Below are 23554 nucleotides of genomic sequence, written 5' to 3' on the forward strand. Positions count from 1 at the left end.
CCCCCAACAGAGCGAATGTGTTCCAATTATGTAAATCATGTATCTAAGACTTCTGCTTATTTTTCCCACCAAATTTTATCCCGATTCATCCATCCTAAGTGTTTTCAATGATTTTAGGCTCCCCCACTCCAAACTCCCCCCAATGTCACCAGATCCGGTCGGGACTTAAACTAAGAGTTTTGAGACACGATATCCTTCTAAATATCAAATTTAATTGAGATCCTATCACCCGCTCGTAAGTTAAAAATACCTCATTTTTTCTAATTTTTCAGAATTAACCCCCCCCCCCCCAACTACCCCAAAGAGAGCAGATCTGTCCCGGTTTTGTCAATCATGTATCTAGGACTTGTGCTTATTTTTCCCACCAAGTTTCATCCCGATCCCTCCACTCTAAGTATTTTCCAAGTTTTAGGTTTCCCCCTCCCAACTCCCCCGCCCCATGTCACCAAACCTGGTCGGGATTTAAAATAAGAGCTCTGAGACACGATATTCTTCTAAATACCAAATTTCATTGAGATCCGATAACCCGTTCGTAAGTTGTAAATACCTCATTTTTTCTAATTTTTCAGAATTAACCCCCCCCCCCAACTACCCCAAAGAGAGCGGATCCGTTCCGGTTATGTCAATCATGTATTTAGGACTTGTGCTTATTTTTCCCACCAAGTTTCATCCCAATCCCTCTACTCCAAGTGTTTTCCAGTTTTAGGTTTCCCCCTCCCAACTTCCCCCCAATGTCACCAGATCCGGTCAGGATTTAAAATAAGAGTTCTGAGACACGATATCCTTTTAAGCATCAAATTTCACTGAGATTTGATCAACCGTTCGTAAGTTAAAAATACTTCAATTTTTCTATTTTTTCCGAATTGACGGGCCCCCCACTCCCCCACCCCCAAATGGTCAAATTGGTAAAATGACCATCTCTAATCTAATCTGGTCTGGTCCCTGATACGCCTGCCAAATTTCATCGTCCTAGCTTACCTGGAAGTGCCTAAAGTAGCAAAACCGGGACCGACAGAATTTGCGATTGCTATATGTCACTTGGTTAATACAAAGTGCCATAAAAAGGGAATTTTGATTATAATTAATGTGTCAAAAGAAGCAGCTTTTTATACTTATTCTAAATGTCTAAGCTTTTAATTTAACATATCTATCAAAAGCAACGAGCCTGATTTTTCAAGAGGGGGGGGGGATACTTTTAAAATGTCCAAATATCCTTATGAAAATCACACCATTGAATTAGAAAACTATTATTAAAGTTTTAAGTTTCTATCAACAAAAATGTGGAATTTGCTTCTTTTTTTTCTCTCAGAAGAAAGATCATGAATGAGTGTTTTATTTAATTTTTTTTTATTTTATTTTTTTTTGTATGTGTGTTTTACTCATGGCCGATCATAACATGCCAATGGTCCTAAGAAATCAAAGAAAGAATTCGTTCAGACGAAAATTAGAGGTTCTAGTGACGTTTCAAAATAACCAAAAATATTTCGCCACAAAAAAGTTTCTTTTTGTTCCATTTTGTTGCACCTAACTATGATTTTGCCCCAAAGAGGATCCAATAGGCTATTGATAACACATTCTTATAAAGACAATTGATTATACTGTGCCCCTCAGTTTCAGAGGAAAAGATGCCGTATTGGCGTATTGTTACTATAAAGTCACTTTGTCCTTACAAAATAAATGATTAATATAAACATATATTTTTTGAAGAAGCGACTCGTGCTAATAATTATCCAAACATGTTTATATGCACTAATAGGATTGGAATTTATAGTAATTCCAAATATATAAAACTCTCTCTATTTAAAGCTAGCCATCAGAAGTTTGAGAAATTGTGCCTATTTCTTAAGGAAAGGACAAAGCGAACTAAAAAGGGTGAGAAATGTTGATGGAATTTACACCATTGAATTCAGTACGTAAGGGAACTCTACTGTAAAGGGGTCAAGCCTATGTGTGAAGATATGTGAAATTCTGCATTTTTTTGTTGTTGAAGAATATTTAAAGATGTATGTTTATTGTATGCATGTTAGATCTGGGATTTTTTTGAAAAACGGTCACGGGTGTATGTTTATTGTCCCCCCCCCCTTAGGTACGACAGTAGCAAACAAAAGTCTCTAAATTATGGGAAGAAAGCATATTTGAAAAAGTGAACTTTTTACTGACTTTCTGAGAAGAAAATTTTTCTGAAAACAATTTGTTTGCAATTCCTCTGGAAAACGTCTAGCAAAGCCCCTCCCTCATTCTGAGCACCAGCATTTCAGAGTCATACTTGACCACTGCCATCAGTGTCCTAAGCTTCCAATATTCTAAGCTTGGTTCACAGATTTATTTTCCTATTCCTCCAAAACTTTTTTCATCTGTGAAAAAACACCATGGGTTTTTGCGATTCTCCTTTTAACATCTTCACTGCACCCACCATTTTTATTAATAATTAATTTTTAAAAATATACAATATTGTTTAATTGTTATTGTAATTGTTAAATAATCTTCCAAGCGTTAAACTACCAAAAATTACCATTAATAAATAAATTAAAATCAAAAAGAACAGAAATTACAATAAATAACCAAGTCAACTTTGAAACGAGCAAAAATTAACAGTAGGGCTGACAACCCCCATGCCTTTTCAAGACCATAACATAATTTGCACTTTGCTAAAAAGTAAAAAAAGTAAAAACATTTAAAATGTGATTTGTTTTCAGTAAAGTTTGAATTATGTTCTGCTCTGGAGAAACAATGGAGGTTGTATTGTAAATATTGCCTTTTTGGTCAATTGATCATCTCCTTTATCACTTTCTGAAAATTCCGAATTAATATACTCATTCATTCCTGAGTTATGATTTTTTGACAATCCCAGTACATATACCGTGTTTTGATTCACTTCAACACTCCCCTCAACATTCTTTGAAAGGCTCACCTGAACATCCTTCGTATTTTTGGAAAGTACAACTCAAACATGCATACGTTTCTCTACAACATAAAGCATATGTAAACAATTAACAAACTGTGTAACTTACAGCCTATGCCCTGAGAACTGTGAGGAGGTTGATATCTCCAAAGACATAGTTACTTGACCTTTCAACAATGCCGAACAAAATAACCCTCTCAAAATTATGATCGGATGCGTTTTGGGAAATGATAGGCTTGGTGAGGGGGCTGGTTGCCCTCCATCAACTATTCACTTTTGAAAAGGGCACTAGAGCCTCCAACTTCCAATCATTTGATCCCCTTCCTATCTGAATTTTATACTATCACCCGTTGTATATAAATTTTGTATGATCCGAGGAATAAATTACAGTCCTTGCCTCTGGGCTCTTGTGTGTGTCCACCCTGAAGGCATTGTTATATGCTCTTTGGACTATTATTAATAGAATGACTATCTCAAAATTTTGATCGAGTGTGGTCTGGGAAACAAGGGTATCAGGAAGGGGGAGGGGGCTAGTTGCCTTTCATCACTTTTGACTGTTAACAAAAGAACTGAAACCTTACATTTCCAATCAAATGAGCTTTCTCTTAAGTTTGAACAACCACCCCTTCCATAAAAATCTGAGCTGCCCCAGGGACATAACTTACAACCCTTTCCCCCAGACTATGGGGGACTGTTTCAACCCTGAAACGCCTTTTTATGTGATCTTTGGTTTATTTTTCGAGCAGATAGCTATCTCAAATTTCTGTCGGATGCATTTGGGGAAAATAGGACTTGAGGAGGGGGCCAGTTGCCTTCTGTTCACTTTGACTTTTAAAAAGGCAATATAACATTCGATATCCAACGCCATGAGCCCCCTCCAAAGCTTATACGATCAAACTATCCATAAAAACCTTATATGCCTACGAGGCAGAAGTTACAACCCTTGCCCAGAGGGCTTTGGGGGTTGTCATTCAAGCCATAACTGCTGGACCTTTTAACTACGCTGAGCAAAATTGCTGTCTCAGAATTTTTATTGAATGTCTTTGGGGAAATGATGGGCATAGGGGGACTGGTTGCCCTCAAATCACTTTTGACTTTTAAAAAGGATACTTGAACTTGCATTTTCCTGTCAAATATGCTCCTTGTGTAGTTTCTAAGACAACTCCTTTACATAAAGCGCCAAGGTTTAAAAAAAAAAAAAAATTAAATAAATGATGCATATTTTCCACATTACTCTTTACTCAGCCAGCGCTACTGTGTTACATATGATACTATCTAGATAAGTGAAGCTGTCTAATTGATAAATCTCCTCATTATCCATCATCACCTATTCATCTTCACTTATTCCTAGTCTTTGTTACTTATTCTTCTTAACATTAACTTTCAAAGCCATTCTTGCACCTTGAACTCTAAAACTCTTCATTTTGCTAACATTTTCATCTAAGATACTTATTTAATCAGTATAATCTAAGTCTATGAGAGTTTTACTTTACCGATTGAATTCATGTTCTGACTTTTTCTTTGCTGTGCTCCATTGGGCCATCAAACTGATCAAAGTCCATCAAATTGATCCTTACAAATGGGGATAAGGTGCAACCCAGTTTAACTACGGATTTGATACGAAACAAGCTGCTGACTCATTTCCTATTTTAACCGCAGCAATTTTATCCTCGTACATATCAATGATCACTGTAATGTATTAATCTGGTATACCATGTAAGAATAGGACCTTCGCTAAAGCTCTTTTATGAGGTGAATCGAATAATTGCCTTTAATCTATAAAACTGAGGACTGAAGGGGTTAGATGACTCAGGTACTTCTCAATTATTAATCTCAAAGTGAAAATTTGATCGACACATCCGCTCCCCTTCTTAAAAGCAATCTGTTCTTCTATTTAAACTATAGCTACAACATATCTAAGTCTAAAAAGTATCATCTAACTAAATGATTTTATTCCTACGGAAGTCAAGCTAATGCCTCTATAATTACCAAATTCACTGTTATAACCTTTCTAATAGAGGGGTTTAACCAGAGTTCTCTTAAAATTGCCAGATTCTCAAAATGCTCCTACCCGTCTCTTTTTAACTCTTTCTTCATCACTATTTGTGACCCTGTTCCTGTTTTTAACTGGGACAATCCCATAGTGAATATGTTTTATTCACGCTGCATCTTCTGGATACATCTGGCTACATCTGGTTATTATGTCTGGCTCCATCTACCAGATCCTCATTAATTTTATCCAAGGCCTTTTTTCTTATTTTCATGGGATCTATCTTTCTAATGATTCTTGTACAGGCCCTTCCTCTTCTCTAATAATCATTAAGAATTTTCACTAATATTCCTTGCTGTCTTTTTTACTTTTCCCAAAGACACCACCAGTGACCTCACAAACTATTTTCCTCAATATTTTTCCATCCATCGTCTACATTGGCCCATTTTAAATTCTATAGTTTAGTATTCAACTGTTCCTATAAAGTTTCCAAATTTTCATCCGGGGCATACCAAAGTCATAGCATTCCAAAAGATAGTTACCCTTCCTAAATATCAGCTTTGGATTAACCGAAGAGACTATTGGATGGTATTCTTTAATTTATACATCAACTTCAGCACTTTTATATAGCCTAGTATCTTCAACCGATCCTGCCAGTCTTTGGTTTACATTAACATCATCAATAAGGTTAGCTGACGTACCATTATGAATGAATGAATGTATTTTATAACCCCTCGATAACACAAAGGCATGGCGATGGAGTATCAAAAAAAGAAAAATAGAAAAACAAAGACACATTCAAAAACGGAACAAATACATACAAAATAAAAACACGAATAAACTAGACTTTTCAAAAAAGTAAACCACTCCAAGGGTGGCAAACCTCTTTTGACGACAATTTTACATATAAATTATCCAGCTGTGCGATCGGGTCGAGAACTCCGTAATTTTGTTTCAGTACGGTGTTACGGGACCATATCGAAACACTCAGAAGAAACTTCGCATAACGACAAAACAGATTCTTGATCTGCTTCTTACCACTTTCACTCAGAATAACTGTGAACGCAGCTAAGTACAAAACATGAGAAAGAACAGCAGCATTATATATTTTCGCGAGGAGCATTCGTTTGCGACAGCACTAAAGAAGCATAAGCAGCCTGGATTTTTTTTTCAGTTCTAGCCACCAATAACTTTCTTGTTGAAGATATTGAATCTCCAATAGGTATACCTAGGTAAATAAGCTCTTGAGACGGGGCAACGAATGCTCGTGGGAAACTCGTGGAAAGTTTACCCCCGATGCCACTATCTGGCTAAGCAAGTGGGATCTCCCTGTTGGGTATGAGGACAGAGAAAGGAAATTACAGCTGAGCTAAGACCCCAAACCATCTCACAGCACCAAAATGGCTCCAACTTTTTTTTTATACCCGGCCCCTCGTCGTCAAGGTCTTCATCACGGGCTCAACTTATTATTTGTCTTTTTCTTCTTTTTTTCAGGTCACTTCGTATAGAAGGAGATACCGTAGAAACTTTAGATGGGGGTCATTCAATTGGAAATTGAAATTTCTATTGCCTTTTTTAAGACAAAAGGGGATTGAAGGACAAGCAGCCTCCTTCCCATACCCCTTTCGGATGACCTCTCTCAAAGATATTTGATTATAATTTTGACTAAGCCATATTGTTCAAAATAGTTGGAATGTGAAATAACTATGCCTCTGGGGATGACATGGCTGCTCACTATTCCTTAGGGCGTGAATCACAGCTTTCGGGACCCCAAAATAAATTTTAAACATTTTTCTTGTATAAATCAAAATTTTTTTAGACTTTTAGGAATAAAAATCAGTATATACTGAACAATCAATCTACTTTTCGCTAGTTCTTTTCAGTAATCTCGGTTATTGCGGTAATTTCTTTTTTTTATGTTTACGAGTTGTACAAAAATAAAGAAACACAGCTTAAAGTGACAAACATTTCAGTAAAGGGCAAATAACATTCTAGTCTTTAAAAGGTAAAGGGAGCGTTATATATTATCCAGTCTCTATTTCTTCTTGTTGGTTTTAAGTTTGGCTCGATTATTTATTGTAATTTCTGCTCATTTTCAGTTGCATTCATTTGTTGATAGTGATTTTGTTCGTTTTACACTTAAATAAATATTTGACTTCATTTCTGATCGTCGTAGTTTTAATATTGCTCTTTACTTTTATTTGAAAAACTTTTTTGAGGGAAGAGCTGTTTTTAAGTTATTAAAGTATAAATAGAGGGGAAATGCCTCGTTATCACGTTTGCTAGTTTTGAAAACAGAAACCAAATACCTCGTTTTGTTTCAGCTGTTAGTCTAAAGAAAACTCACAGGAGGTCTGATAACCTAACCCTAAAGGCCAAAACAACTTCAAAGTAACTCTTTTGATGCTTTGACCCCTTTCAATCCAAAATAAGTTCCAGACGGCGTTTCTCACCGGTATACAGAGTAGTAGGCGGGACCACTAGTAAATAAAATAATCCCTTAAAGTAGGTTCCTGTAGAATGTGTAAAGGAAAGAAAATTAGCTTAGAATACGTGATAAGTGGATATCTTGAAAGTAAAAAGCGATTCTTAACATTCTTAAGCCACCGTTTTCATGTGTGCATCAGCAAACACAAAAACTTACCTCATTGGCAATATAAGTCGTTCCGCAAAATCTTTTCCCGTTTTCTTAGCAAGTCTACGCATCAAGAGGCTTGTGTGACCCGCTCCTGGACTTTCTATTGAAGTACTCATTTCCTGAAAATGAGAGGATTAATCAATGTTCCAGAAATGAAAGTAAAGGCTCAAATTCATCTATCATGTGACAAGATCCTACCTAGTTAGTCTGTGACTAGACTAAAGATAGAAAAGGAAATAATTTATTTACATGCAATGGGAAGACTTACAGAAACCTATCTAGGAGGATTCATCTTTTTTCAAAAAAGACAGCTCATGCTTAACAAGAGCCTCATCAAATACTTATTAAAAGAAATTAATTATTAGAAATATTAAACAGAGTTAAATGATAATTTCACTCAGTAAAACTACTGTTGAGATAAAGAGGTTATTGAGGTTGCAACAATCGGTTAGGAGCTCTGAGCATATCCTGCGTGAGGTTTTTGACCATGCTGATTCCAATGAAGTTTTCGTTTCGATCCGACACCAATTTCGAGGATTTTAGTCTTTTTTTCAAAATCACCATAGTTTTCTTTTCGTTTCAAACTCTTATTTTTAATGTGAACGGAAAAATAGTTACCATTCTTAAATCACTTACAGACGACAATTTTTTCTCATTTGGCAGTTTTTTTCAAAACGCCATTTTCAATATTCGGTTGCTACGGACTGTGGTTCGCCTCTTACTAGGTTGCAGCAACTGCTGCAACCATGATAAGAAGTTGAGGTCTTAACCGCACAAGTGATCATTGTTGAGAAGGCTACAAGTATGGGTTGATATGTCACCAAAATTAATTTTCGTGTAATGGATGTTTTGGGGTTTTATGTATTTTGAAGTTTGCCTGTTGTTATTTTAAGTAGCATGTCTGTGTCTGCTCCTACTCAAATTTACCAAAAATATAATGTTAAGACGTACCAAAATCTAATATATTAACATGATTTTTTTTTCTAAAATGAACGGTTAGACATCTGTTAAACCTCAACTGAACACGAAGAGTTCAGTCAGTGAAAATTAGGCCTCAGAAATGGACACCTATTTTTAAAGGGAAATCAAATTTGTTACGCAAATCATTCCTGCATTTGATGAGGTTACAGGGGTAAATTTTAAATAAATTATGCTGTCACATGTGTGAAATTTCGTAAGCAAACTCCAATCACCCCTGGGTAGACATTTTCCTCGTAAATGCGTTTTAAACCTTCCGTAGCAATGGACCATGGTTTGCTCTTTGCTAGATTATTGCTGTTGCTTTAACCATGGACTAGTAGAATAGCCATATTTATAGGGTTTCTCAGAGGAAAAACTCTTTACGGGTTTTTTCAACTCTCTCCGCTTTTGACTCTCGCTTGGTGTAATATTGACTTTATTATAGTTCGAGTTTCTTGATTTTTTTTTTAATTTATTTTTTTAGTTTAAAAACAATATCACTGATCCAAGAACGTTCTAATTTTTTTCTGTTTTTTTTTCTGATTAGTTTAAATGCTCCATTAGTATTCTAACTGATAAAGTACAATGCCAGTTATTTTAGTGCTTTGCTAATTATCAATAAATAAAAAATACACAGTACTATATTTAAATAAAATCTAAGGTACTCTGGTGGTGAAGGTACCGAAAACAAATAAAAACTTTTCTTCTTTGTCTAAGGCACTGTGCAGTGCGAAGTCGCTATTAATTTTTCATCTATATTATAAACATAGACGCTTATCTAACATCCTTTTTCGAGTTTTATTCATTTACCATATGTTTCCCTCTTGATTGTTTGTAGAGTCCGTGTTACGTGAGTTTTCGCTTATCCGAGGTACTCTCTCCACATTGCCTCCGATAAACGCAGCTCTACTGTATATATGTTCTACATTGTTGTCACCGAGCCACCTACAATTGTATTCCGTATGTATGCTCTTTTAGATTCTGATAGAACAAATTAAGCAAGACTTATTGTATACTCGTCATCCAGAGCCTGATCATCACAGCTTAGATACCAATACAGTTATGAAAACTCCTATCTTGCCCATGAGAAGTTTCTGGTACAGAGCTCTGAACTTGACGCCTTCTCCAAGCCTGCGCTCTGACGCGTAGATCATACTACAACACCATAGGCGGGAACACAATTTTGTTTTGTTGCATACACAGCTTAGATACCAATACCAGTTTCCTGTTACCAATTAGAGCCAATTCCAGTTTCCTGTCTCCAGCCGCCAGCATCGCTACCGTGCACTGTGTCCCAAAAATAAAATTAGTTTTCATAACTGTATTGGTATCTAAGCTGTGCTGACCATCGACCTCGAATGGAGAATTTTATGATATTAAAGATAGTTGTGACCTTAATAAGGCAGTCAAAACCGTCCCAAGAGCTTCTTGAAGTTGTTGATAATCAGCTGTAAGAAGACATGTCCAATGATTTCAGACGTGACTCAGAGTGGAGTATAATTTTAGTATGGTAGAGGATGGAACCATTGGTCTCTGGGTTGAAAAATGGCATTATTAAGGGAGAACAGAGAAAAATAAAGTTATTGAAGGTGACTAAATTCTCCTTTCTATTTAGAACTTCCGTTTAGTCTCAGTATATCTAGCAGAAAAGAAAAAGTTCAAAAGACTTTGTAGAAGTGGTAAAGTTACAGAGTTTCACCAAGCATAGAATGAAAACATTAAATTATGGTTGTTTAGTTTTTCTTTTGTTTTCATGAGCAAGACCAAATATTTGGCTGTTTGTCGAAACTACACGTTTGAAACAGAAATTGGTCTTCTAAAAAAAAATAAGATAAATTTAAAATATAACAGGGAATTGACGTGGCCAGCAAGAATCCAAATTCTGTAATTTACGTCTATTTTAAGTCTTAATTTAGCTCTCTACTTCCATACAAAGAATAATCATTTGTAATTTGAGCAATCTAAACGGAGTGCATTTTAAATTTAACGTTGTATTGAAGAAGATATCGTATAAACTTCGATATTTAACTTTGATAATTCAACATTTGATGATTCGATACTTTGATATTTCAGACGATATTAAGTGAAACTTTCAGGAAAAGTTGAGGGGGAGTAAAACTAAATCAATAGATACTATGTGTATCCTGATTTTTAAAATAGCGTTTCTGCAATATCCCAATGAACAGGGAGAGTATTATGATGAAACTTTTGCGGCATATCGTTTGGGAAGCGGGGAAGCTAGGCTAAATTCAAAGGAACTGTGTGCATCTAAGGATCTCAGAGAGGCACATCTGTGATAGCTCAGGAACTGCTAAGGGTATTAAGTTGAAACTTTCTGGGCCTGTTGAAAGGGATATTTCATAAAACCAAAAGACATTAGGTGTATCCAGTGTTGTCAAAAGGGTATGCCAACAGTAACGCCTAAGGTAATGAAGTTGAAACTTTTAGGGGAGGTTAAGTGGGATGGTTAATCAATCACGGTTACAGCGATGGCTGTAATGATGGTCGCAGCGATAGCTGCTACCTAGTAAAGAAAGAAACACGACCCCTAGCAACAAAAATTAAAACCACGTTTTTAACTAAGTAAAGATCTAAATTCAGCCCATAGAACCTGAAATTTCAAAAATTCTTTTCCAAAAATTGTCAAGTGAGGGAATCAAGTGATTTCCAATTGAAACTGATACAACAGTAACTTTGATTTTGATTTATCCTAATGATTAAAGTTTATTTCGAAAACAAATTTATGGTTATTCTGAAGAATAGCCTTTTGGTCGAAAATCAGACCAAAAGAAACATGTGTCTATTGTCAAAGCTTTTTTCCAAAATATAAATAGCAACGTTATGCTAAAGTTTTTTTTAAAGCATTTAAAAAAGCTTGTTTTTCTATTTTAACGGCCCATGTGTCTCACGAATGGTTCTTAAAAAATTGGGCCAAAATGTCAAGCTTTCGCGTGAAAGAGCAAGTTATTGAGGAAAGGTCATTCCCCACATATAAGTAATAATTTCTGTTTTTTTAAGTTTTGGTGTGGCTCCATGCTTTTAGTTGAAAAAAACTTGTTTTGTTTCAATATAATTTCTGATCGTCATAAATAATGTCTGAAAACCAGGCTCTCCCTCCGTTGAAAATTCCTTTTACACTCGGAAAATCCCTCGAAGGAAAGTTACTCCCACATAAAATACCCCGCCCCCGTCAGGAAAATTCCTCTCAGACAATTCCATTCTAGCTGAAAATTCCCCACGAAAAATTTCTTGCGGACGGTCCCAGGTGAAAATTCTTCCCTAGCGCACTTTCATTTGAAAAAGACTTTCATTTGAAAAGTTTTTTTTTTAAATACGGGAAATCTCCTCCCTCTTTCTTGGAAAAGCTTACCCGTAAAAAACCCACCCCTAGTAGAAAGTAACCCCTGCAGGAAATTCCCTCTGGAGAATTTATCCAGTGGAAACCTCCCGCATGGCGAATTTATCCTGTGAAAAACCCCTCCTACGGAAAGGTATTCTAGACACAACTCCAACCCGGTAAAAATTACTCCTGGACGAATCCCCTTAACATCTCCACATGTAAAACTGAGTCGGTAAAGAAAAGGTAAGGCTAATAAAAAGAAATTCATAAAGGAATTCTGGCAAATTCCGCAGTGTGAAATTTCCTCTGGAAATTTCGTCAGGAAATTTCCTCCCCCCAAAACTTCCGTCCCCATAGAAAATCCCCCAACAGAAAATTCAACCCCCCCCCCTCTCCCAACCCGAGAAATTTCTGAATATTTCCCAATAACAAATACTAGACATAAACAATGGGCAAATTTTTTAACCTAAAGACATTTTCCCAGGGGCTAAGGGGGGTCACGTTGTCTGCATTAGCTCCAAATAGATAGCCAAAAAGCAAAATCTTTGGCAATCTTTCATTGAATGTGGCCTAGTCATTTTAAAATTATGTCATTATAGCTCCTGATAGATAGCCAAAAGCATAATCATAGGCAGTTTTTCATTCTTCAATCGTTAAATGTAGCCTAGTCATTTAAAGTTTCTTTCATTACAGCCCATCAGCGACCTGTTTTATGTTTGGCTCCCAAATAGATAGCCAAAAAGCAAAATCTTTGGCAATCTTTCATTTTTCGTTGAATGTGGCCTAGTCTTATTTAAATTTCTGTCATTATAGCCCATCGTATGGCTTGTTGTATATTTGACCCCAAATGAAAAGCCAAAAAGCGCAAACTTTGGCCATATTTCGTTCTTCATTTATTAATTGTGGCCTATTCATCTTAAACTTTCTTTCATTACAGCCCATCAGCGACCTGTTTTATGTTTGGCTCCTGATAGACAGCCAAAAAGCACAATCATTGGAAGTTTTTCGCTCTTAATTCGTTAAATGTGGCCTAGCCATCTTAAACTTTCTTTCATTACAGCCCATCAGCAACCTGTTTTATGTTTGGCTCCTGATAGATAGCCAAAACCACAATCATTGGCAGTTTTTCATTCTTTATCCATTAAATGTGGCCTAGCCATCTTGAACTCTCTTTCATTGCAGCCCATCAGTGACCTGTTTTATGTTTGGCATTTGATAGATAGCCAAAAAGCACAATCATTGGCTGTTTTTCATTCTTCATTCGTTAAATGTGGCCTAGCCATCTTAAACTTTCTTTCATTACAGCCCATCAGCGACCTGTTTTATGTTTGGCTCCTGATATACAGCCAAAAAGCACAATCATTGGAAGTTTTTCGCTCTTAATTCGTTAAATGTGGCCTAGCCATCTTAAACTTTCTTTCATTACAGCCCATCAGCGACCTGTTTTATGTTTTCCTCCTGATAGACAGCCAAAAAGCACAATCATTGGCAGTTTTTCGCTCTTCATTCGTTAAATGTGGCCTAGCCATCTTAAACTTTCTTTCATTATAGCCCATCAGCGACCTGTTTTATGTTTGGCTCATGATAGATAACCAAAAGCTCTTGATAGATAGCCAAAAGCACAATCATTGGCAGTTTTTCATTCTTCATTCATTAAATGTGGCCTAGCCATCTTGAACTTTCTTTCATTGCAGCCCATCAGTGACCTGTTTTATGTTTTGCTCCTGATAGGTAGCCAAAAAGCACAATCATTGGCAGTTTTTCATTCTTCATTCGTTGACTGCGGCCTAGCCATCTTAAGCTTTCTTTCATTACAGCCCATCAACGACCTATTTTATGTTTGGCTCCTGATAGACAGCCAAAAAGCACAATCATTGGAAGTTTTTCGCTCTTAATTCGTTAAATGTGGCCTAGCCATCTTAAACTTTCTTTCATTACAGCCCATCAGCGACCTGTTTTATGTTTGCCTCCTGATAGACAGCCAAAAAGCACAATCATTGGCAGTTTTTCGCTCTTCATTCGTTAAATGTGTCCTAGCCATCTTAAACTTTCTTTCATTATAGCCCATCAGCGACCTGTTTTATGTTTGGCTCATGATAGATAACCAAAAGCTCTTGATAGATAGCCAAAAGCACAATCATTGGCAGTTTTTCATTCTTCATTCATTAAATGTGGCCTGGCCATCTTGAACTTTCTTTCATTGCAGCCCATCAGTGACCTGTTTTATGTTTTGCTCCTGATAGGTAGCCAAAAAGCACAATCATTGGCAGTTTTTCATTCTTCATTCGTTGAATGCGGCCTAGCCATCTTAAGCTTTCTTTCATTACAGCCCATCAACGACCTATTTTATGTTTGGCTCCTGATAGATAGCCAAAAAGCACAATCATTGGCAGTTTTTTCATTCTTCATTCGTTAAATGTAGCCTAGCCATCCTAACCTTGCTTTCATTACAGCCCTGCAGTGACCTGTCTTATGTTTAGCTCCAAATAGATAGCCAAAAAGTACAATCTTTGGCAATCTTCCATTTTTCGTTGAATGTGGCCTAGTCTTTTTAAAATTTCTGTCATTATAGCCCATTGTAAGGCTTGTTGTATATTTGGCCCCAAATGAAAAGCCAAAAAGCGCAACTTTGGCCATATTTCATTCTTCATTTATTAATTGTGGCCTATTCATCTTAAACTTTCTTTCATTAGAGCCCATCAGCGACCTGTTTTATGTTTTGCTCCTGGTAGATAGCCAAAAAGCACAATCATTGGCAATTTATCATTCTTCATTCGTTAAATGTGGCCTAGCCATCTTAAACTTTCTTTCATTACAGCCCATCAGCGACCTGTTTTATGTTTGGCTCCTGATAGATAGCCAAAAAGCACAATCGGTGGCAGTTTTTCACTCTTCATTCGTTAAATGTGGCCTAGCCATCTTAAAGTTTCTTCATTACAGTCCATCAGCGACCAGTTTTATGTTTGGCTCCCAAATAGATAGCCAAAAAGCAAAATCTTTGGCAATCTTTCATTTTTCGTTGAATTTGGCCTAGTTTTTTTTTAAATTTCTGTCATTATAGCCCATCGTATGGCTTGTTGTATACTTGGCCCCAAATGAAAAGCCAAAAAGCGCAAACTTTGGCCATATTTCATTCTTCATTTATTAATTGTGGCCTATTCATCTTAAACTTTCTTTCATTACAGCCTATCAGCGACCTGTTTTATATTTGACTCCTGATAGATAGCCAAAAAGCATAATCATTGGCAGTTTCTCACTCTCCATTCGTTAAATGTGGCCTAGCCGTCTTAAACTTTCTTTCATTACAGCCCAGCAGCGATGGGCCCATCAGCGACCTGTTTTATGTTTGGCTCCCAAATAGATAGCCAAAAAGCAAAACATTTGGTAATCTTTCATTTTTCGTTGAATGTGGCCTAGTCATTTTAAATTTTCTGTCATTTTAGCCCATCGTATGGCTTGTTGTATATTATTAATTGTGGTCTATTCATCTTAAACTTTCTTTCATTACAGCCCATCAGCGACCTAGATAGCCAAAAAGCACAATCATTAGCTGTTTTTCATTCTTCATTCGTTAAATGTGGCCTAGCCATCTTAACCTTTCTTTCATTACAGCCCATCAGCGATCTATTTTATGTTTGGATCCTGTTAATTAGCCAAAAAGCACAATCATTGGCAGTTTTTTCATTCTTCATTCGTTAAATGTGGCCTAGCCATCTTAACCTTGCTGTCATTACAGCCCATCAGAGACCTGTTTTATGTTTGGCATTTGATAGATAGCCAAAAAGCACAATCATTGGCTGTTTTTCATTCTTCATTCGATAAATGTGGCCTAGCCATCTTAAACTTTCTTTCATTACAGCCCATCAGCAACCTGTTTTATGTTTGGCTCCTGATAGATAGCCAAAACCACAATCATTGGCAGTTTTTCATTCTTTATCCATTAAATGTGGCCTAGCCATCTTGAACTCTCTTTCATTGCAGCCCATCGGCGACCTGTTTTATGTTTGGCTCCTAATAGGTAGCCAAAAAGCACAATCATTGGCAGTTCTTCATTCGTTGAATGTGGCCTAGCCATCTTAATTTTTCTTTCATTACAGCCCATCAGCGACCTATTTTATGTTTGGCTTCTGATAGATAGCCAAAAAGCACAATCATTGGCAGTTTTTTCATTCTTCATTCGTTAAATGTGGCCTAGCCATTCTAACCTTGCTTTCATTACAGCCCGGCAGTGACCTGTCTTATGTTTAGCTACAAATAGATAGCCAAAAAGCACAATCTTTGGAAATCTTTCATTTTTCGTTGAATGTGACCTAGTCATTTTAAAATATCTGTCATTATAGCCCATCATATAGCTTGTTGTATATTTGGCCCAAAGTGAAAAGTCAAAAAGCGCAAACTTTGGCCATATTTCATTCTTCATTTATTAATTGTGGCCTATTGATCTTAAACTTTCTTTCATTACAACACTAGAAAGTGGATTCGAAACACATTTTTATTAGCCAGTTACTTGATTTGAATACATGGATTGAATTTTATTATCAACCCGTCTTACAATTAACAAACCAAAATGGAGCACAAACAAGAAAAAGAAAGCAATTAAATTCACTAATAACATTTGGGAACTACACAGAAAACCTATTTGGTCCTGTGGACTCACTCATGGGGTGAAAATTCTGCCTTTTTCTCAGAAGTCAGAATGGCCTCTTCAAATGCACTAGGAGGTTCACCTATACCATATTTAGGAGCATTACGGTGATTCCCATTGAGCTGATGTGGTGAAAATTCTGTTTTTTCCCAGAAGTCAGGATAGCCTCTTTAAATGCACTGAGAGGTTTACCTATGCTAATGCTTGGCAGCAATATGGCGATTCCTATCGAACTCATGAGGTAAAAATTCTGCCTTTTTCTCAGAACTCAGGATGACCTCTCTAAATGCACTAGGAGGTTCACCTATACCATACTTAGCAGCACTATTTCGATTCCTATCGAACTCATGTGGGTAAAATTTTTCTTTGAAGTCAGGATAGTCTCTTCAAATGCACTAGGAGGTTTACCTATACCATACTTAGTAGTAAAATGATGATTCCTATCAAACTCATGTGGTGAAAATTCTGGCTTTTTTTTATCGGAAGTCAGCATTAGGAGGTAAACCTATACCATACTTAGAAGCAATATGGCGATTCTGAGCAAACGGTTCTACTTATAGGAAATACTACCTTATATATTTTTTTATTATGGGCACTCAAAATCTTCCAAAAGGTGATAAAAACAATACATGAGGTCAAGGCCTTATCTAATATATTTTTTCTGGGGGTTTTACAAAATGACGATTTTTTTGGGGGGGAGGGGGTACAAACAAACTTTAAAAAGCGCATTAAATATTCCTTATATTCATTATTGTTACGTTTTTAAAAGTCGGACAAACATTTGGGGGGAGGGGATTCAAGTCGCCTAGTCACCCTGGATACGACCCTGTAAGTGGCTAGGCAACTGCATTTTGAAAACGAGCCAGATAGTTACGGCTTGCGTTTCTCTGGCTAGTAACAGCTCCGTCATATGCAACGCTTACTTTTTTCGAAACGTATTCAGGAAGAGTACTTGAAGAGTAGGGTCAATCGGTATGCCAATGCACATGATATAAATTGATGGTGTTGAACTAGCTCTAGCCTCACTGTAGAAACCTCTTCTGGACGATTAAATAAAAAAAAACAGCTGAATTATCTACATTAAATTACAGACCAATAGGCGCATAAATTTTTCCCGCTTGTCTAAATTGTTTTCTGACGTCAGCAATCAAGACAAATTTAGCAGGCCGTTCCAAATATCTAAAACTGACACGTCAGTATGCTTTAAAATTCAACACGGTGATACGACCTTCTGTGCATCATTGACACCATTATTATACAATCATAGTGAATATACAGTATATATAGCTCGTGCGTTCTTACGCAAGTTCATTTGAGTTAATACATATTATTATCTTCATTAATCTGTTTCAGAAACTTCTAACTTAGCTACATCATTATGGGCTCTCACGAAAATTTCCGTGAGTGTTCTTCAGTCAAAGAAACAAAGTAGAAAAAAGGTTACTAGCCTGATTGATTGTAGGACCATTCCTGATATAGTTTATCATAGTATATTCGACCACTAATCTATTTTCACAGCAGGAAGGTTATGAGAGTGTACGCTGCGGTTAGCACAATATTTATTTTATGGAGGTAAGAGCTATTAATAAAAATAGAAAATTTGGAGAATTAAACATAAGAGTAAATTAAAAGCTTGATGGGTTCATCGGCTTTTTTGTCGCCTCCCATTGCTGGCTATCATCAGAAGTTTGACCTTTTGGCCTTTGCCTATAACGGACTTGGGCCTTTAACCACAGATGCTACCTCCCTCTGTTTACACCGCTAGGTACTGTCAGCTACACCTAAACCTTTAGTCCTCGGATGTTTATTATCATGGCGTTAATTTCCCTGTTTTTTCGTTTTGCTTTGGATATCTATGGCTCATATTTAATTCCTCAGTTTCAAAACTGTCCAATAGATATTGTCTTTTTTCTATTATGAATAATTTAGCTACCAACTCCACGGAAAAATGAAGACGAACTAGCACACCGACACTTGGTTTTATGTCATTAGAGATACGTAAATTAATATTTAGTAGTAAAAAGTCAGATTGACGGGCTTTTTCCAATTGTCCATGCCATTTCAAGTTAACCGTCAGTGCCATTTCCAGTTAACCGTTGGTGACACTTCCAAAAAGTCGACAAATCTAATTACTGAAAAAATGAAAATCAGATAATGACTTTTCCCAAAAGCAATCGAGGTTCTGATTCAGTCTAGCAGCCGATTAAGTCCTAATTTTGTACAAACATCAGACTTCCAGTATGTAATTCACCCAAAGGCCAATTTCTCCCTCCTCTCGGTCAGGTTTTAGTAAAACTTTGATTGGACCAGGCTTTTTCAATGACTCTCAGCACCATGCTTGACCTTTACTCTGTCCTCACTTCAGCTGGAGTCCAGCTAGGATTTTCATCATGTGTACCCTCCCACTGCCAGCTTCTTAAAATAAAGGTTGGAATATAACTTGAACACTTGTTTAACTGTATTCACACAAGGGTTGCTAATTGAAAAAGCTGGAGAACAAAAGGACCAGAACACCCTCCAACGTTCAATCGTTCATTCTATCAACAATCTTTACGAAAATGGTAGGTATGTTGTAGCTTGTTTTAACCAAAATTTAGCAAAGATTTTCAGTTTGTATAATCTGAGGGTAAACTGGGATAGCTATCCCTACAAAAATACCCTAAGCATTACACCTCCCCGTCCCATCATTAATTATTAGTAAAATGATAGGCATTTTGCCCTTTTGTAGGACCAAATTCGTGCACTTCTTTTGAAGATTTGGGATTAGATACAAAAAGCAGTCATTGAGTCCTCTAAGACGCTCCCCTGGTGTTATTTTAGGAAAAAACAAAGCATGATGAGCAAATTTTAAGCAGAATCACAAAATTGATATTAATAGATATTATCGTATGAAACCAAGAAGGAAAGGAAAAAATAAATGAAAAAAAAATCAAATAAGTTTTCAATATAATAAAAATAATTAAATAGCCTCAGAACTCCTACCCTTAAAACCTTCTACTTTTTTGCGCATTGGTATATTCAAATCTAAAAAGTGCGATTAATTTCAATATACACAGCTTGAGCTACAAACCCCTCCAATTCCTCTTAACAGCTACTGTTACCTTTACAACTTAACAACTACTGTTACTGTTATTCCTCTTAACAGCTTTCTGTTACCAACAGCAATTTAGCGGAAAAATAGACATCTTACCTCACACGTATTTTTTCAAACTTCCTTTATCAGGGCACAAGATAGACCCTAAGTACATCCAATAGACTCTTTTCTCTCTGTCCGTTTTTTGGCAGAAAGTTGGGGATGTCACATCTTATTTTCAAATGGAATTGTACAAGGATTTTCAAACCATGTAACCGTAAAGGTTGTCCCTAAGCACTTCACCCCCCCCCCATTCTGACAAATATTTATAAGAAAGATAGGCAGGCTCTTTTTATGGATAGGCTTCTTTGAATTATCTATAGGAAGAGAAAAACTACCGAGATCAACTCTAAAAAAAAAAAAATCATATTAAACTTGCCATCGATGAAAGTTTTGAAAGAAAAGTATCCAAACTGCAGGGATTCGTTTTGGTAACTGACCTATGACTAGGAAATTTCTTTTTAAAGTAAGTTCTCTTCACCTTACACCTGCGCAAAAGAACATGATGCATCCTTACATGGAAACCAGGAAGTGCAGCTTAAATGAATAGGCGCGCTGAGATAACCATTAGAGAGAGAATTACACTGGGGGAAAATCTAGTCCTTTTATTGGAGAGATTAACAGCTTATGTTAGTGTCAGGCCGTATTGTTGTAAGGTCGTTTGATAAGCATAAGCTTCGATTTCCGATGAGTAAAATCGCCGGTTTTCAAAGTTATGGAAATAGTTATCAACTGCTTATGCTTGCAATTGTGTTATGGCTAAAACAAACGGTTCTATGCGCACATATTAGTTAAAAAGGTAAATTTAAAACACAAACGTATAGTTTGGACCTAATTTTGGATGAAACCCAAACATAAAAATATTTGATGAAGAATCTGACGAATGAAAATTGTAACTTTGGATACCAAAAAAAAACGTAGGAAACACAAAAGGAGAGATTAAACAAAGAATATATATAAAAATTTATGTAACGGGTCTAACTTTTTTTTGTGCAATGACAAAGGGATTTATAAATAGGGAATGGGTAAAGGCCAAACTTGGCCATTAATTTTCAGTGGAAGGGGGGGGGGTTAAACTGTTATAGTAGGTAATAAGAAATGAAGCAACACAATTTATCATACGCTTATAGAATAAAGAATAAAGTCTGGACCTAATCTTCTCATTGCTTTATTCCAGATGATTCATTGCAAAAAGTCTCACAAGAAGCCGCTTCTTGTTTTTATATTTGTTATGCTTTATATTTTTATATATTTTTATATTTTTGGTGTAAGATGTTTTTTTTTCCTAGCACGGGTAATAAAGTAGTTTAACAAGGAGCAGTGCTGTTACCTATTCATTTTCAATTATCGGTATCCAGGACACTTCAAATATACCTCCAACTTGCTTTTTTGATTCTTCTAATTTATGTTTAGCAATTGCTGATAGATCCAACTAAAGTGTAATTATCTAATAGCCTAAGTAATGATGTTATCATCAGATCGGAGTGTATTCTATTTCAATCTGTAAATTACATCATTGGCGTGTTTAAATAAGTTGGGCGCCAATTAGTGATTTTAGTGCTTTATGGACACTAAGGCCTTCAGAAGATTTAGGGGGCAGTAACCCTACTTCTGTTTGTTGAAGTTTTTGTTCTTTTTAAGTTAAGTTTACTTAATTTACCCCCCCCCCCCTACAAAAAAGTATGTATATCTCCCAATAACAAATACTATACTTAAACAGTGGACGAATTTAGTAACTTACAGGTCTCTCCCCACAGAATGTGGTAGGGGGGGTCATTTTACACCTCAAGACATAACTATTTTATCTTTCAACTACATTGAGAAAAAAGACTGTCTCAAAATTTTGATCAGATAATTTTTTTTGGAAAAATGGGTAGGGGAGGAGGCCAATTTGCCCTCCACTCTTTTTGATCACTTTAAAGGGTAAAGGGTATTAAAACTTTCAGTTCACGTTCGAATGCAGCCTCTACCGGTCCTCGAGGACCATAATTTCGAAACAATTACCCCTTGGAAAAAAAAACAACAACAAATAAACACGCATCCGTGATCTGTTTTCTGGCAAAAATAGCAAAATTTCACGTTTTTGCAGATAGGAGCTTGAAACTTCCACAGTGGAGTTTTCTGATACACTGAATCTGATGGTGTGATTTTCATTTAGATTCATTTATTTAAAGGAATTTTTGTCCCCTATTTCAAAAATCAGGGAATTTTTTCCGGGGTCGTAACTTTTGATAGGTAGAAATAAACTTGATGAATCTTATATATTTGAAATGAACATAATAAGCTGATTGTTTTGATGCATCTATTGATATTAAAATTTCCTTTTTTAGAGTTTCGGTTACTATTGATCCGAGTCCCTCCTTATAGTTCGTTACCAGGAACTGTTTGGTAATTACAACCCTCAAGTTCTTCTTCTCAGAAGAATCGGTTTTTCCGACCATGTATGAAATTCATTTAGTTTGCGATCTGTATTGATAGAGAATAGTGTTTGACCATGGATGTTGAAATGAAAACAGGGTTAGGTTAGTTTCTATAATTTTATTAATAAAGTATTATATTTTCATCATATTTTGGTACATTTAATTAGGATTGAACGTCTGAGAAACCGGTTCTACTTAGATGAAGAACTTGAGTGATGTAGCTATAACAAATAAGCACCGAGAAGTTTAAAAAAAAAATAAAAGGCCATATTAAAACCTAAGACGAGCAGAAATGAAATACTAATTCAAACTAATAAAATCAAAATAAGATCTAATTTAAACTAACAGTAATTAGAAGTTACTATTAGATAACAAATGAAACTAAAAATGAACAGAAATCAAACTAAACAATGACCTCAATACACAAAGATAACAGATACTGATAATGATGAATAACAAATTTCTCAGAGCCTAAAAATGAAAACGAATAATCAAAAAAAAAATACTAAATAAAATAACAATACCAACTACTAAGTAAAGAACAAAAATACTAAAGTAAAAAATAAAATAAAAAAATTGAAAAATGTATAAAACAAGAGCTAAGAGCTCATTCGGCACCTGTGACAAGGCAAGAAGAGCTAAGAGCCAAGAGATCATATGGTATGAGCTCTAACAAAATTCTATGAATCAATAGATTGATTAAAAGGAAAATAAGAGGCTTAATGCCGGTCATGATTTAAATAAGAGCTCTGAGTCACGATGTGCTTCTAAATATCAAAATTCATTAAGATCTGATCACCCACTCGTAAGTTATAAATACCTAATTTTTCCTCTCCCTTTAGCCCCCCAGATGGTTGAATCTGGGGAAACGACTTTATCAAGACAATTTGTGCAGCTCCCTGACACGCCTACCAATTTTCATCGTTCTAGCACGTCCAGAAGCACCAAACTCGCCAAATCACTGAACCCCTCCCCCCAACTCCCCAAAGGAGAGCGAATCCAGTACGGTTCCGTCAATCGCGCATCAAGGACATTTGCTTATTCTATCCACCAAGCTTCATCGCGATTCCTCCACTCCAAGTGTTTTCCAAGGTTTCCCCCTCCAACTCCCCCCAATGTCGAAAGATCCGGTCGGGATTTAAAATAAGAGCTTTGAGACACGATATCCTTCTAAATATCAAATTTCATTAAGATCCGACCACCTATTCGTAAGATAAAAGTACCCCAATTTTCACGTTTTCCAAGAATTCCAGCTTCCCCCTCCAACTCCCCCCAATGTCACAGATTCCGGTCGGAATTTAAAATTAGAGGTTTAAAGGAAAAGATACTTCTAAATATCAAATTTCATTAAGCTCTGGTCACCCTTTCGTAAGTTACAAATTCCTCAATTTTCAAAATTACCCCTCCCCCCAACTCCACCAAAGAGAGCAGATCCGGTCTGGTTATGTCAGTCACGTATCTTAGACAGGTTTTTGTTCTTCCCATCCAGTTTCATCCCGATCTCACCGCTTTAAGTATTTTCTAAG

The 23554-nt window shown here is 36.3% G+C and overlaps 1 protein-coding gene across 1 annotated transcript in view; it reads right to left on the reverse strand.

The window, feature by feature from the left end:
- The window catches only part of LOC136037378 (synaptotagmin-15-like), a 182953-nt gene that overhangs the window by 156655 nt on the left and 2744 nt on the right, over positions 1-23554 (reverse strand). The window contains exon 2 of the mRNA XM_065720107.1: positions 7537-7649. Coding sequence (XP_065576179.1) covers positions 7537-7646 — 110 coding nt within the window. The 5' untranslated portion in view covers positions 7647-7649. The remainder of the gene's footprint in view (positions 1-7536; positions 7650-23554) is intronic.

The sequence above is a fragment of the Artemia franciscana genome, chromosome 16 (assembly GCF_032884065.1).
Source record: "Artemia franciscana chromosome 16, ASM3288406v1, whole genome shotgun sequence".
Taxonomy (NCBI): Eukaryota; Metazoa; Arthropoda; class Branchiopoda; order Anostraca; family Artemiidae; genus Artemia; species Artemia franciscana.